The 16429-nt window shown below is 39.5% G+C and overlaps 1 protein-coding gene across 1 annotated transcript in view; it reads right to left on the bottom strand.

Annotated features, from left to right (window-relative positions):
- PLCXD3 (phosphatidylinositol specific phospholipase C X domain containing 3) overlaps positions 1-15757 on the bottom strand; it is a 153317-nt gene extending 137560 nt beyond the window's left edge. Inside the window, exon 1 of the mRNA XM_017671223.3 lies at positions 15415-15757. Within this exon, the coding sequence (XP_017526712.1) occupies positions 15415-15517 (103 nt within the window). The 5' untranslated portion in view covers positions 15518-15757. The remainder of the gene's footprint in view (positions 1-15414) is intronic.
- Positions 15758-16429: the final 672 nt, after the last annotated feature.

The following is a 16429-nucleotide window of genomic DNA, read 5'->3' as shown; positions in this document are numbered from 1 at the left end:
GTTCCTCATATATTTTGGCATTTAATCCCTTATCAGCTATATAGTTTGCAAATATTTTCTACTATTCTGTAGGTTACCTCTTCCTTTCGTTGAGCATTTCTTCTACTGTGTGTGAAGTTTTTTAGTTTTATGTATTCCTACTTTTAATCATTTTGCTTTTTATTGCTTGTGCTCTTGGTGTCATATCCAAAAAGTCATAGCAAAGACTAACATCAAGTTGCTTTTTCCCTGTTTTATTCTAGGAGCTTCACAATTTCAGGTCATATGTTTAAGTCTTAAATCTATTTTAAGCTAATTTTTGTGTATGTTTAAGATAGGGATACAATTTCATTCTTTTGCATGTGAATATCCAGTTTTCCCAACACATTTATTGAAAAGACTATTTTTTCCCCACTGAGTAGTCTTGTCTCCCTTATCAAATATAGTTGACCATGTATACATGGGTTTACTTCTGGGCTCTCAGTTTTTTCCATTGGTCAATATGCCTACTCTTAGCCCAGTACCATACTGTTTTGATTACTGTAGCTTTGTAGCATAGTTCAAAATAAGAAAAGTGATGTCTCAACTCTGTTGTTATTTCTCAAGATGGCTTTGGCTATTCAGTGTCTTTTGTGGTTCCAAATGAATTTTAGGATTGCTTTTCCTGTTTTTGTGAAAAATGGCATTGTAATTTTGATAGGAACTGCATTGAATTTATAAATGACTTTGGGTAGTATGGACATTTTAACAATATTAACTATTTTGAGTTACAGACATTGGATATCTTTCCATTAATTTGTTATCTTCAATTTCTTTCATCAATGTCTTATAGTTTTCAATGTATACAAATCTTTCATCTTCTTGGTTAGATTTGTTTTTAAGTGTTTTATTGTTTTTTAATGCTATTATAAATAGGATGATTTTCTTTAATTTCCCTTTCATAAATTTTGTTGTTAGTCTATAGAAAGGTAACTGATTTTTGTATGTTGATTTTGCGTCCTATAACTTTACTGAATTAATTTGTTCTAACAACTTTTTGGCTGAGCCTTTAGGCTTTTCTGTATATAAGATCATGTCATCTGCAAACCAAGACAATTTTACTTCTTTCTTTCCAATTTCAATATCTTTTATTTTTCTTGCCTAATTGCTGCAGCTAAAACTTCCATCCAAGGCTGAATAGCAGAGGTTAGAGTGGCATCTTTGTCTTGTTTCTGATTTTAGAGTAAAAGTTCTTAACTTCTTCACTATTAGGTGTGAAGTTAGCTGTGGGTTTTGTATATATGGTCTTTATAATGCTGAGGTATGTTCCTTCTATATCTAATTTGTTGAGAGTTTTTATCATGAAATGTTACTGAATTTTGTCAAATGCTTTCTCTGCATCTAATGAAAGGGTCATATGATCTATAAACATGGCACATCATGTTTATTAATTTCATATGTTGAACCAACTTTGCATACCATGGGTAAAGCCCATGTGATCATGGTACATGATCCTCTTAAAATGTGAGACTCTAGATTTAAAGACACAGGTTGAAAATGAAAGGATGGAAAAAGATATTCCATGCTAATGGTAAGCAAAAGACAGCAGGGGTAGCCATACTTATATCAGACAAAGTTAAAAACCGTCAGAAGACACAAAGACACTGTATAATCACAAAAGGGTCAATTTATAAGGAAGATATACAAATTGAAAACATGTATGTACCCAAAACCAACATTAGAGTGCCTAAATATATAAAGCAAACATTGACAAAACTGAAGGGAGAAACAGACAGCAACACAATAGTAACAAGTGATTTCAATACTCCACTTTCAATAATGGAGAGAACATCCAGACAGGAGATCAATAAGGAAAAAGAGAACTTGAACACTATAGACCAAGGGTAGTCATATACACACATATATAGAACATTCTAACCAACCAAAGCAGAACACACATTCTTATCAAACACACATGGAACACTCTCCAGGAAAGATTATATGTTCAGTCACAAGGTAAGTCTCAACACATCTAAAATCCTGAAATAATAACAAGTGTCTTTTCTGACCATAGTGGAATAAAACCAGAAATCATTAACAAACAAAGACTGAAAATTTCTCAAATATGTAGAAATTAGGCAATATATTTTAAAATAAACAATGGGTCAAAAGTCAAAGGTAAATTGGAAAATATCTTGAGACAAAGGAAAATGAAAACATACCATACCAAAACTTATGGAATGCATCAGAAGCATTACTACGAAGGAAGTTTATAGCAGCAAATACCTTAACTAAAAAAAGGAAAGAGATAGCAAATAACCTAATTCTACTCCTTGAGGAACTAGAAAAAGAAGACTAAATTAAGCCCAACATTAGTTGAAGGAAGGAAATATTAAAGATTAGAGAGGAAATAAATGAAAATGAGAATAGGAAGACAATAGAGAAAAGTCAACACAACTAATAGCTTTTTGAAAAGATAAATAAACCTTTATCAAGACTAAGAAAAAAAGACAAGACTCAAACAAATGAAATAAAACATGAAAAAGGAGACATTATAAGTGAGATCACAAAAATTAAAAGGATTAAAAGAGACTAGTATGAAAAATTATGAAATTATGTGCCAACAAACTGTATAACCTAGAAAAAATGGACAAATTCCTAGAAACTTACAACCTACCAAGAATAAATCATGAAGAAATAGGAAATATGAGCAGATCTATAGCTAATCAGGAGATTCAATCAGTAATCAAAAACCTGATCAAAGAAAATCCCAGAAACAGATGACTTCACTGCTGAATGCTAGCAAACATTTAAAGAATTAACACCAATCTTTCTTCAATTCTCCCAAAGAACTAAAGAGGCAGGGACACTTCCAGATTATTTTGTGAGGCCAGCATTACTCTGAGAGCAAAGCTGGACAAAGACATGACTTGAAAAGAAGACTACAATCCAATATCCCCTGTGGATATGGATTCAAAACTCCTCAACAAAATCCTAGCAAAACAAATTCAACAGCACACTGAAAAGATCATACAGCATGACCAAGTGGGATTTAACCCAGGAGTGCAAGGATGGTTCAATATACCAAAAAAAAAAGTCAGTCAATGTGATATACATTAACAAAACAAAGGATAAAAATTACATGATCATCTTAATACATACAGAAAAAGTATTTGACAAAACTCAACACCCTTTCATATTTGCATCAAACTGGGAATAGAAGGAAATTACCTTAATATAAAAAAGTTTATATATGAAGTACCTACAGCTAACATTATACAGAGTTGAAAAATTTCCCACTAAGATCAGGAACAAAGTAAGTATGCCCACTTTTACCATTTTTATTCAACATAATACTATAAATCTAATCAAAGCAATTAAGTAAGAAAAGTAAATAAAAGACATCCAAATAGGAAAGAAAGAACTAAAATTATCTTTGTTCACAGATGACATGATCTAATATGTAGAACACCCTAAAGATTAGATAAACACACACACACACACACACACACACACACACACACACACACACACACAAATTGTTAAAATAAATGCACTTAGGTAAGTTGCAGGATCCAAAAACCAGCATACAAAAATCAATCTCATTTCTATATACAAAAATAAGCAATCTGAAAAGGAAATTAAGAAAATAATCCCATACAACAGCATCAAAAAATAACATACTTAGGAATAAACTTAACTAAAGAGGTAAAGACTTGAATTCAGAAAACTGCAAACATTAGTGAAAGAAATTAAGGGATGAATTTCCAAAACACATAATTAACTCCTACAACCAAATAGCAAAATATCAAATAACCCAATTTTTTTAAATGGCAAAAGACTTGAATAGACATTTCTCAAAAAAAATACATGCAAATAGTCAACAGATATATGAAGAAATGCTTAACATCACTAATCATTGTGGAAATTAAAGTCATTAGGGTGGTTATTATAAACAACAACAGAAAATGAAAAGTGTTGGTGAATATATGGAAAATTTAGAATTCTTATTTTCTGTTAGTGGAAATGTAAAATGGTACAGCTGCTATAGAAAACAATATGGCAGTTCCTCAAAACATTAAATTGTATGACCCAACAATCCCACTTCTGGGTATTTATCCAAAAGAACTGAAGTAAGGATATCAAAGAGGTATCAGCACTCCCACATTCACTGCACCATCATTCACAATAGCCAAGACATAAAAACAACCTAAATATCTATTGACAGATGAAAAAACAAATGCAGTATATACTCACAATGGAATGTTATGCAGCCATGAAAAAGAAGGAAATCATGTCCTATACTACAACATGAATGAAACCTGAGGACACTATGGATGTAAAATAAGCCAGTAATAGAAGAACAAATACTATACTCAGGTAGTATCTAAAGTAGTCAAACTCATAAAAGCAAAAAGTAGAATGCTGGTTTCCATGGACTGATGGGAGGAGGAAATTATGAGTTACTATTTAAAGGATATAAAATTTCAGTCATGCAAGAAGACAATGCTCTTGAGATATCCTGTATGCCATTGCACTTATAGCTAACAATTTTTTAAAAATTGTATAGAGTAAATCTCGTGTGTGTGTGGCTTTTTTTAACCACACAAAAAAATAAAGTGCCGTAAGAAGCCAAAAGAACATATTTCAAGAAGAAGGTTATGGTCAACCATATCAAATGATGCTGAAATGTCAAATAAGATGAGACAGAAATAACTGTTAGCTTTGGCAAAATACAGATCCTTGGAAACCTTGATAAAAACAATTTTAATGCAGTGGTGGAGAAATACTGAGATTAGCTTTAGCTGGGGACAGAAAAGGAAATAACAACCTGAAGACAGCAGGCATATTTTTATAAATCAGAGAAATAATGCATGGGTAGAAAGGAAGATATACAAAGAGGGTTTCTTTTTTAAAGACTGATAATATTTACATATATTTGTGTACTGACTAGAGTAATCCAGTAGAGATAGAGAAAAATAATGATGTAGGGGAGAAAGGGGAGAAATTTGGAAGTGAGCTTTGAAGACAGTTGAGTGCATGGGATGCAGACCACAGGTGAAGAAGTTGGACTTTGGTAGGGGCAGGTCCGTGACTTCATCCTACCTGAAGAAAATGCAGAATATGCAGAAATAGATACAGGTTGGGTTGGTGTATTAATGGTGAGAAACTGAGAAAGTTCTTGTTTGTTTGCATTGATATTTTCCATAAAATGAGAGAAGAGGTCATTAATTTTGAGTGAGATATAAAGGAGATGTTGATTTGAAGAGGAGGAAGAGGTATGAAATTATCTCAGAGGATAGGAGAATAAGTTTACTGGGGATGAGAGAAAGATTTATGGTCGAAATTTCTAGTGAGTCAAGACACCCGGGTTGTGTAATTTTTCTCTAACAATGTTTAGCCACTGAAATTTTCTGTATATAGATTAGGTAGAAAATTGAGTTTAACTGAGCTGGAGTTTTTCCAGTTAAGCAGAGCAGGAAAGCTCTGAGAAAAAGAATTAGTGACACTTTGAAGAGTGGGATTCTAATGCTGGGCCAAGGAATTTGAGCTGATATGAAGAACAATGAGGACATAAGGGGTAATAAAGACTGAACAAAACTTAACAGTTCTGCAGCCTTCCTTCCCTTCTATCAACTTTCAAGGCAGGATCTTTATATCCCTCTGACGACCTTTTTTTCCTGAGAATAGCCAATGGCAGGTGTCTTGTCAAGAGTGTGGTTAAGGCTAACTCCGTACTAAGTCAGCCCTGGTCCTCTCCTCTTCCTCTTTATATGGCAACAGGGGAGTATGGCCTGAGACATACATTGAGATAAGTTCCCATTTGCCCATTAGGATTCCTTCAAGTGCATTTTCCTCCTCACCACCCAACAAGCTAACGGGGACCTCCAGGAAAGCCTAGCAGGCAACTAAGATTGTCATTCATCATAGTCCACTATGCTTCAGGAAACAAAAATTCTCCAAGTGAATCAAGGAGCATAACCATCATTTTACAATGTTGACTAAGGATAAACATGGCTGCTTCATAAAAATTAATTCCCAGGAAGACTTCTTCTAAGTGAAATATAGAATTAGCTGGCATTTAAGGTAGAGTAGTATAAGAGCTGTCCACTCCCCGGATCTGTAATGAAATATAGGAACAAAACAAGAGCACATCTAACAAATCAATGGGCCATCTGTTTCGGTACCTGATCTCCGGAGGTGACTAATTCTGGTTGCTTCTCAAATATGTTTAACCATCTCCTCCTGCCCCTCTTCCTGAACCATCTCCCTCTCTTAATAAGCATGATGAAAGCATATGGTGTTGTAAAAAGCTTCTGGCAGCAGAATTTCGTCTGAACCATGGTACATTTCTCTCTCACTTTTCTTTGCCTTCTGGATTATGTGATTTAGATATTTTTCTGGTCTCCAACCTTCTGAGACTGATCTTAACCTTACCCAGAGAAGGATAAAGAATATATAAGCTTCTTGAGGATGTCAAATCTCATGACTGTGTCTAGAAGTTCCTATCAAGGGGACATGTTCTCTGGTTTCCAGAAACTAATGCTTGTGGGTAAGAGGCAGCCTCATTGGTGGTAATAGGTAGATTTCCAGATTAACAGAGTAGTAAACAACAATTAAACCAACAATTAAAAGGTGTGCATTGATGGGCATATGTGTGTATGAAAACCAACCTTTTCTTGAAGGCTCAGAGCACATCAATTACTAACGGGCTCTGAAACAATGGAGGTGTTAGCCATTACTTTTATTTATGTCAGATAATTGGGTCTATTTACATTGTCCCAGGCTGCTCACTGGGAACAATAAGATCCCCAGCTGTATTACTACTCTGGATCTGTCTGGAGAAATGATTACTTAGATAACAGCAACCAGAGGTCTATTTATAGGAAAAAATAAACAAGAAGCTGTTTGGAAAAGAAGTTATTTAAGAGAAAGTCAATATACACTATGCATGTGCATGCACACACACAAGCACAGAGTGTGAGCTAATATTGAGAACGATGCAGAGTACAGAATAAAATCTATCCCATACATTGCCCTCTGCCCAGCCCTCATAAACTCATACCTGAGTCTTAAGGCCAGGGGACAACAGAAGAATCAATCTAAATTCAAAGATGTCACTTTTGTTGACATCCATACAGGCAGAAGATTGAAAAAGGTTTTGGCAGTGTTGGCACTCATGGCATCAGTAGTGATGAGATGTCAGCAGGAAAAGCTGGCTTCCACATAGGGGCCCACCTCTGGGAGCCTTTGGCCATAGTGGAATCCACAGCCCTTGTTACACATTAACATTCTCAATGCTGGGTCTCTGCAGACGTAGCACAAGCCCTGGTGGGACTGTCAACAGCAGGACTGTTTTACGGAAGCATTTCCTCTATATGTCAAAGCAGCAAAAGAGACAACTCCCCAAAGCTGCCTCAAAACACGAAGGAAAATGGCAGAAACTATGTACATGGTAATACCCCAAATTGCCTTGTAAAACATACTTAAGAATTTGCCCAGAGATTTCTAGAACTATTTGGAAGTCCTTTAGGAGGAATCAAAACTGACAGTTAATAGGACTGATTTTACTTTTGGGCTGGCAGGGTTTCGGGAACACTTCCTTTTGTGTCCCTGTGCCTTCATTTGTCAGTCTTCCCTCCCGAATATTCCCTGTTGTGATTGCTGATGTATGGAATTCAATAGGATTATTCTTCCTCTTCATAATTTACTCTGTTTTGATTGGGTGGGTTGGAATTAAATAAGAGAAAACAAACTATTAGTAAGGATAGGAGACATTTTCATTTCAAAGTGTGTGAGCCTTAACATATAAACATTGTGATATCCATATTAGCAATTTGAGGGGTTTTTATTTTAACTATTTTAGAACACTGATTATGCTAAATAAAATGCAAACAAGTGAGTTTATAAACACATTTATGCATGTTTCTATTCCATATTTATCAAGCATCAAATAAATGAGGCATGGTTTGCAAATATAAACAAGATTGATCATTTTTTTATCAAAAATTAATTTATCTTTGTTTTTGATGGCTTTCTGATGCTGATTATTACCACAGTTTTGCATTCATAATATCACTATTATTCAAGAGCAATATTGGAAAGTTCTAGCTTATAGATAAATTGAATGAATCTGTAACCTATAAAATATAAATGTAACAAAAGTAGCTGGGCCTGTAATACAACAAAGATAAGAGACCAAATGGACAATGAACCTATACAGGGAAGTTTCCTAAATTGTCATTAGTGACCACCAGCATCGCCAAATGGGCTGACTTTAAGTGCTGTTGATGGCTGATACCAACAAACAGCAGGACTTTGAGGCAATGAGGGGAAAGGTTTTACATTTATCACAGTGACCTAATTGGAACACTTAAGTAGCAACGAAATCGCATTTGGTGTGCAAGGTGCATGAAGAACCATAATGTCAGTTAGAAATGTTCCCAACCTGGTCCATTAGCCTTGAGTCAAATATGGAGTTCTGGCTCTCAGCCTGACTGTAAATTTGAGCATTCATAGGTAGACTGCATGGCCAAATAGAAAGAGCTTAGTCAAAAGTGTAAACTTAGACTAGGCTCTGCTGCTTACATAAAGGATCCCCATAAAGATACCTTAAAGCAATGCTTCTTAAACTCTGAAAGTATAGAAAAGTCACCTGGTGATCTTGTTAAATGCAGATTGTGATTACATTGGTCTCAGGGTAGGGTCTGAGATGCTGCATTTCTACGAAGATGTACCTGCTCCTACTTGTCCCTGGACCAACTTTGAGTAGCAAAGCCTTAGACAATCATTGATGGAACATGTAAAGAGCATGTGTATACATGAGAAAACACTGTGAACTATAAAAAGGCATAAGTATTTACTTTGTATTAATAATGGTGGTTCAGTTCAATTCCTCAAGAAAAAGTCCTGGCTGGTAAAATAAATTATATTCCAGATATTCTTCAGTTTTTCCTTGTCAACAAAATAAAAACAAAACTGGGATTGGAAAGGCAACACAAGAAAGATATTCAGCCTTAACAATTTTGTTTCTTTTTTATTGCCTTGAAAGGTTAACTTTTGTATCACTATCCTGACTAAAATGATGCCCAAAACCCTGCTTTTTAAAAGAAATTTGTACAATTAGACCCAATCCCAGATTGTCCTGTAGATAGTCTCATCCAAATAAAAACAGAAATAGTAAATTACAAGAAAAAAGGAAGAAGCAGTTGTCCCCAGGAACACTGGCAACAGGAGAAGAGATAGCTCTATGGGAGCAATTTAAAAACAATAAAATCAGACACAACCACAGAAATCAGAGCTGTATAAACACCTAGTTTCCTTAAGTAAAACCCTTTTTCCTAATTGGTGTTGGTATTTTCTGAAAGAAATGAACAACATCAACAGGTACCATTATTGATTTCTAAAGCATTTCTATGTTACTTATCTATAGTACAATCAAAAATTCTTATTCATGCATTGGCTCACAAACTGGTACCTGTACACAGAGGACAAAGAGAGACTGAAAAAAGAGGCAGGCCACTCCAGACTGGTAGTCATCAGTTTGAGTCAAATATGGCGTTCTTTCTCTCAGCCTGACTGTAAATTTGAGCATTCATACATGGACTGCATGGCCCAATAGAAATAGAAAGGGCTTAGTCAAAAGTGGGAACATATGAGGCTTGTGTTGGGCACAAGGGAATGTATGAGGCTTGTATTGGGCAGCCGCGAAACAAGTAGATATCCACATCAGCCCACCAGATTCTTAAAAGTTTATATGAAGCATCTAATATCTAAATTCAGCAAAGTTGCAGGATACAAAATAAATACACAGAAATCTGTTGCATTCCTATACACTAACAATGAACTAGCAGAAAGAGAAATCAGGAAAAGAATTCCATTCACAATTGCATCAAAAAGAGTAAAATACCTAGGAATAAACCTAACCAAGGAAGTGAAAGAACTATACTCTGAAAACTACAAGACACTCATGAGAGAAATTGAAGAAGATACTAATAAATGGAAACATGTCCCATGCTCATGGATAGGAAGAATCAATATTGTCAAAATGGCCATCCTTCCTAAAGCAATCTACAGATTCAATGCAATGCCTATCAAAATACCAACAGCATTCTTCAACGAACTAGAACAAAGAGTTCTAAAGTTCATATGGAACCACAAAAGACCCCGACTAGCCAAAGCAATTCTGAGAAGGAAGAATAAAGCTAGGATTATGCTCCCCAACTTCAAGCTCTACTATAAAGCCACAATAATCAAGAGACAATTTGGTACTGGCACAAGAACAGACCCATGGATCAATGGAACAGAATAGAGAGACCAGATATAAAGTCAAGAATATGGTCAATTAATATATGATAAAGGAAGCATGGATATACAATGGGGAAATGACAGCCTCTAAAACAACTGGTGTTGGCAAAACTGGACAGCTACATGTAAGAGAATGAAACTGGATTACTGTCTAACTCCATACACAAAAGTAAACTCCAAATGGATCAAAGACCTGAATGTAAAGTCATGAAACTATAAAACTCTTAGAAGAAAACATAGGCAAAAATCTCTTGAATGTAAACATGAGCAACCTTTCCCTGAATGGATCTCCTCTAGCAAGGGAAATAAAATAAAAAATGAACAAATGGGACTACATCATGCTAAAAAGCTGTACAGCGGAGGATACTATCAGCAGAACAAAAAGGCATCCTACAGTATGGAAGAATATATTTGTAAATGACATATCCAACAAGGGGTTAACATCCAAAATATATAAAGAATTCACATGCCTCAACACCTAAAAAGCAAATAACCCTATTAAAAAAATGGGTGGAGGATATGAACAGACAATTCTCCAAAGAAGAAATTCAGATGGCCCAACACGCACATGAAAAGATGCTCGACATCAATAATTATCAGGGAAATGCAAATTAAAACCGCAATGAGGTATCACCTCATGCCAGTTAGAATGGCCAACATAGAAAAGAATAGGAACAACAAATGCTGGTGAGGATGCGGAGAAAGGGGAACTCTCCTACACTACTGTTGGGAATGTAAATTAGTTCAACCATTGTGGAAAGCAGTATGGAAGTTCCTCAAAAAACTAAAAATAGAAATACCATTTGACCCAGAATTCCACTCCTAGGACTTTACCCTAAGAATGCAGTTTTGCAGTTTGAAAAAGACATATGCACTCCTACGTTTACCCCAGGACTATTTACAATAGCCAAGAAATGGAAGCAACCTAAGTGTCCATCAGTAGATGAATGGATAAAGAAGATGTGGTACATATACACAATGGAATATTATTCAGCCATAAGAAGAAAACAAATCCTACTATTTGCAACAACATGGATGGAGCTAGATGGTATTATACTTAGTGAAATAAGCCAGGCAGAGAAAAGATTAAGTACCAAATGATTTCACTCATCTGTGGAGCATAAGAACAAAGCAAAAACTGAAGGAGCAAAACAGCAACAGACTCACAGAACCCAAGAATGGACTAACAGTTGCCAAAGGGAAAGAGACTGGGGTGGGTGGGTGGCAAGGGAGGGAGAAGGGGAATAACGGGCATTATGATTAGCACACATAATGTGGGGTGGGGAGCCCGGGGAAGGCAGTATAGCATAGAGAAGGCAAGTATTGACTCTATAGCATCTTACTACGCTGGTGGACAGTGACAGTAATGGGGTATGTGGTAGGGACTTGATAATCCAGGGAATCTAGTAACCACAATGTTGCTCATGTAATTGTATATTAATGATACCCCCCAAAAAAAGACGCTTATATGGAGGCCTTAACTAGGTTCAATCACATGCAGCATTCAGATGGTGTTAACAACACATTACTCCCTCAAGGCTGCATCCTTGAAAACTACTCCAGCTGTGGGAATGGTGCGCCAAATGTTTATTCCCACCCAGGAGGGGTACGGAGCTTCTGATTGCCCTGGTCCAGTTCACAGGTCAACCAGGGGTCATGTCCTCTAGATGGCCTCCTCCAACACCAAGGAAATGTATGCTTTTTCTGAGGTTCCAGTCCCACAAATTTTCAGCAAACCTTTTGTTATCACATGTTCTATTTGCTGTCACATATCAGAAAATGCATTGCAGATTCCTCCCGGGAATAAAAACCCTTCCTGATATTTTAGATTTTGGAGAGAAAGATTCCCTATCACACACCCAGATCACCGACACCTTCCCCAGATTAAGCAACAGCCTGCTTGCTCCCATGAAGGGTATTTGTACACCAAACAGTTCTGGAGGCACCATGACCATAGAGTTAGAAATTGGTTTCAGAGATACCAGAAATTCATCAGACTCACTTTCACCTAAATTGTATAGTTTGTTTTCATGCCTCCATCCCTATTTATCCCCTCACCAGCTTGTGGTGAGAGAAAGCTTCATTCATACTCCATAATGCCAGGATATTGTTAAACACATATGAATGAAAACTGAGTTTGGTGTCACCAGAGATAGGAAAAAATGATAAATAAGCCTAAGAGATGGGAAATAATGATAAATGTGTGCTAACAGTACCATTCCTTTGAAAAATTAATTGAAAGTAAAACTTCTAATACCAAGTACTTAATTCCCTCGGCCAGTCAGTACTACATCATGAGGCCATTTAAATGTAAAACAGCCACTGAGAGATTTGACTCTGAAAGTATGCAAGATGTGGGCCCCTGAGAAATGTTTGGAGATGCACCGCACTCCTGGTGGGCACTGTAACACACCTGCACATTGTTCTTTGTGCTAGCCCTGGATAATCTGGGTCCGCTGCCCCAAGTGGCAGCCTCATGATCAGGCAGCTCCTCACTCCTGTTGCTGCACGTAAGAAAACCTGAAGCCTTGAGAATGACTGAGCAGCCATTCTCTTCCATAGAAACACTTGTGCGGTACATCGGCAGTGGTTTTAAATGGCGGCGATAATTACTTAATTCAGGCTGTAGCAACTGGCCAAGTAAACATGTAGCAGCCAGGAAGCTATTAGCATGATTTTAAGGCAATTATTCCATTAGTGTTTAATAGTCTCCAATTAGTCTTCTCTATCAAAGTTTGAATGTTGTTTTTCCTCCAAAAATTCTCACAGTTAAATAATGCAGAAAGGTACCAAATCCATTTTAAAAGCTGGTTTCTATATGTGGATCTACCAAACCTACTTTACAGAATCATGGAGAAATTCAGGTGTATGGATTTGGTGAAATACATGGTTTTTTTTCCCTCAGAAATAATGGATGTGAGAATGCGAGACTTTGCAGAGGAACTATTTTGAGTATAATACTCAGAGGGGTTGGGAAAGCAGTGGAAATTCCCACTGTATCCATCCAAAGTCATCACCTTTATGTCTACTAGAATACTGAAGTCTCTGACCTCAGGTTTCCACTTTGTCCCTATGGGAAAAGGAAAATTGCCCTTTATCCTGCTAAAGCCTAGTTCCTTGTTCCCTCACCATGATTAGCACGTGTTGCCACTTAATCATCTATATATGAACCCCAAAGCATTCCCATCCAAAATTCCTAGATCTTCCCTAAGGATCACTTGAGGGATCAGATCACTGATCTGATAATAGGTTATTTGCCTTCACTTAGCAGCAATTTTTACACCTGTGAAATGGAGTTAATAGTACCAGCACAGCCTGCTTCTTTCTCGAGGTTTGGGGAGGGATTCTGTGATCTGGTGTACATACTAGGACTTTGAAAAGTGAAGTATTACAGAAATGCAAGAGAGATTCAGACATGGTATCATATCATCCCTGAGAAGTAGTAATGTGAATTTAGACTTAAATTCCCTGTGTCTCTGGAGAGTTCTCTAACAAGGCTGGCATCAGAGTCCTTGCATTTTTTACTTCCTATGTGTACAGAAATCATCAGGTAAGAACATGTGAATGTCTGAAAACCAAATAGTAAGAAAAGAGGATAGGAATGCGTGTGGAAGTGAGAGTGGAATTTTGCCAGCAAAGTTGTGTACTTTCCACAGTATCCTTCAAAAGAGCAATCCTCTGGCTCACCCAGGTAGCAGGGTTAAGTGCAGAGCTGAGGAGCTGGGTTGTTCTGTTTCCTGGAGATACCTGGGCTCTTGGGAAGCCACCTCCTGAAGAAGGGCATAGGGAACAAACCCTTCCCTTCCGGGGCTGGCGCCCAGCGTGCAGCCAATGCCTGTCCTAACAGCCAAGCGGCCACTTGACTAACGACCATTGATTTGAGTTACTGATCAATTCCAGCGCTGCTGGTTAGAACTCCTTGGGATTTTCAACAGGACCGTTCTCTTTCTTATTTTAATCATGTTTTTCCCCAGAGGCTGAGAGGGGACGCTGGATGGGGCAGAGCAAAAGGAGGTAACACCCGAAGGTTGAGCCTAATAACCGGGCTCGGTTCAGGCCAGCGGTGGACTACCTGTGGGTAATTTGCCCTCTAGCCGGGTCCTGGAAGGATCAAGCATCTACACCCTCAACCCAAGTGAAAAATCAGATTGGTAACGAAGTCAGTCGTGTCCCCAGCTGTCACGGTGGTACAGCTTTCAAACGACCCTCTGTCCTGCACACTTGAGCTAGGGGCTGCTGCGCGCTACCGCCCCAAAAACCTGCCCAGTCCTCTGGTGCAAGTCGTGCGCGATATGCCAAAGCCTCTGGATCCCTCCTGTCCCCTTCGGTTTGCCTAGGCTTCCTTCCTTCGAGGCTGTGCGTGTGGATCCCACCCCTCCGCCGCTGCTCACGCAGGTTCCCCTGCCCGGCTTCTGTCCCGAGCAACAAACGCACGGTCCGCAAGGGTTTGCTTTCCTGATGTGGGCGCCGTGCGTTGCTAACAGCCCTTGAACCAGAATCCAGACAGTGGCCACCCGGCCAGGCCCTCCGGGTCCACGCAGACCAGGAAACGGCCCCCTCCGGCTCCCGGTCAACGGCAGCGATCCCGCCGCCGCCGGTGCCTGAACTTTCCGTGCTTCAGGAAGCGCTTTGTCTCTGTACAGGAGACTGAGGACGGATATTAATCACTCGGGTAGGGTTTAACCGAGAAATCTACCTAATCCGCGCGATTCCGTGACAGGGACGGAGTCGGAGGTCCACTAGCCAGAGCCAAGCCCTTAGGACACCAGGTCGCGCTCAATGCGCCCTATCACCGCAGAGCCTCAGAAATCGCCCGCACCCCCAAGTCTGCGAGGAAGACCGTGGGAGGGGCGCGAGGCGCCGTCCCAGGGCCGAGCCTTTCCCCTGCCCCAGCCCCGCACCGCTTGCTTCAGAAGCCCAGGACGAAAGCAGTCACCTTGACCCGCCGCGCCACGGTCCCAGAGGTTTGGGCAACGCCAGGAGGCCGGAGCCTCCCAGGCACGCACTCCCCCGGCCCGAGACCCACCCGTGGGGACGACTTTGCGTCCCTCGGGCATCGGGGCAAGTTACCACTTCGCGGCAGATAAAGCAGGGCGGGGCAGGTGCAGCGGGCGCCGAGCGCCCCGTCCGCAGCCTCTGCGCGCTTACCTGGGATGGCTAGATTGGTGAGGGGGATGCTGTGGATGCTCTCGGGCAGAGTTGCCATCCAGTCGGCTAATTTCAGCTCGTTCTTCCCCTGAGACGAGGCCATGGTGCCCGGCGGCGTGCGCGCTGGTCCCCGCGCTCCTCGCGCAGGCTGGCAGGCTGCTGCCGCTAATCCAATGTTTGCTCCAGCCCCGCTAGAGTTTACACTCCGCTCTGCGCCACACCCACAGGATGGCGCAGACACATGCTAATTTTAATAATTATTCAAAACACCCCATGGTCCCTTAGTGCCTCCGCCAGACTCCGCCGTAGCTTTGTTCCCGACGTCCGCACTCGGCTTTCTCCTCTCTCCCCACCCCTGCCCACTCCCTCCTCCTTCCGTCTCATCCCTCCCATGCGTCTCTGCCGATTCTCGCCATTCTGCAGCTTTCCTTGGCTTCTCCCTACTCCTTTTTTTATTATTATTATTATTATTATTATTTAAACTTAGGACACCCAGCTGCTGTGCTCACGGTCTTGCTTGGCCTTTTGATGTGACTTCCCAGTCTTGTTTGGATAAAAGACAGTCTGTGGTTGAACCTAAAATCCTAGTAGACTTTGGGATGCTATTGCCTCCCATAGAAGAGATCTCATACTGGCTTTTACGACTTTCGAGGCTTAACAACGAGCTTTCTTTTTTGTGAGCACCAACAGGTTGCGCCTTTCCTCAGCTGGAGCCCACAGCCCTGCTTGTAACAAAATGGTGGTCTCTGTTCACCACTTTGCGCATTTTTAGAGTAGTTGACAAGTGGGCTGTCAGCAGAGAGCAGTAAATTCTAGGTGATTCCTATTTAATCCCTGTTATCCTGTTCTATACATCTCAAGGTAAAGAAGCACTTCAATCCCTTCATTTCCCTGATCATGAGAAATCTGTTACTACTATGGAGAAAGCTGCCTGCATCCTTTGTCTGTCATTTTTGTGACACTCAGGACAAGACTGAAGGCTGACACTAGAAAAAAAATCACCACATTTCCCAGC

Source organism: Manis javanica, chromosome 1 (assembly GCF_040802235.1).
Source record: "Manis javanica isolate MJ-LG chromosome 1, MJ_LKY, whole genome shotgun sequence".
In the NCBI taxonomy this organism is placed as follows: domain Eukaryota; kingdom Metazoa; phylum Chordata; class Mammalia; order Pholidota; family Manidae; genus Manis; species Manis javanica.
This window is presented reverse-complemented; position numbering and strand designations above follow the sequence as displayed.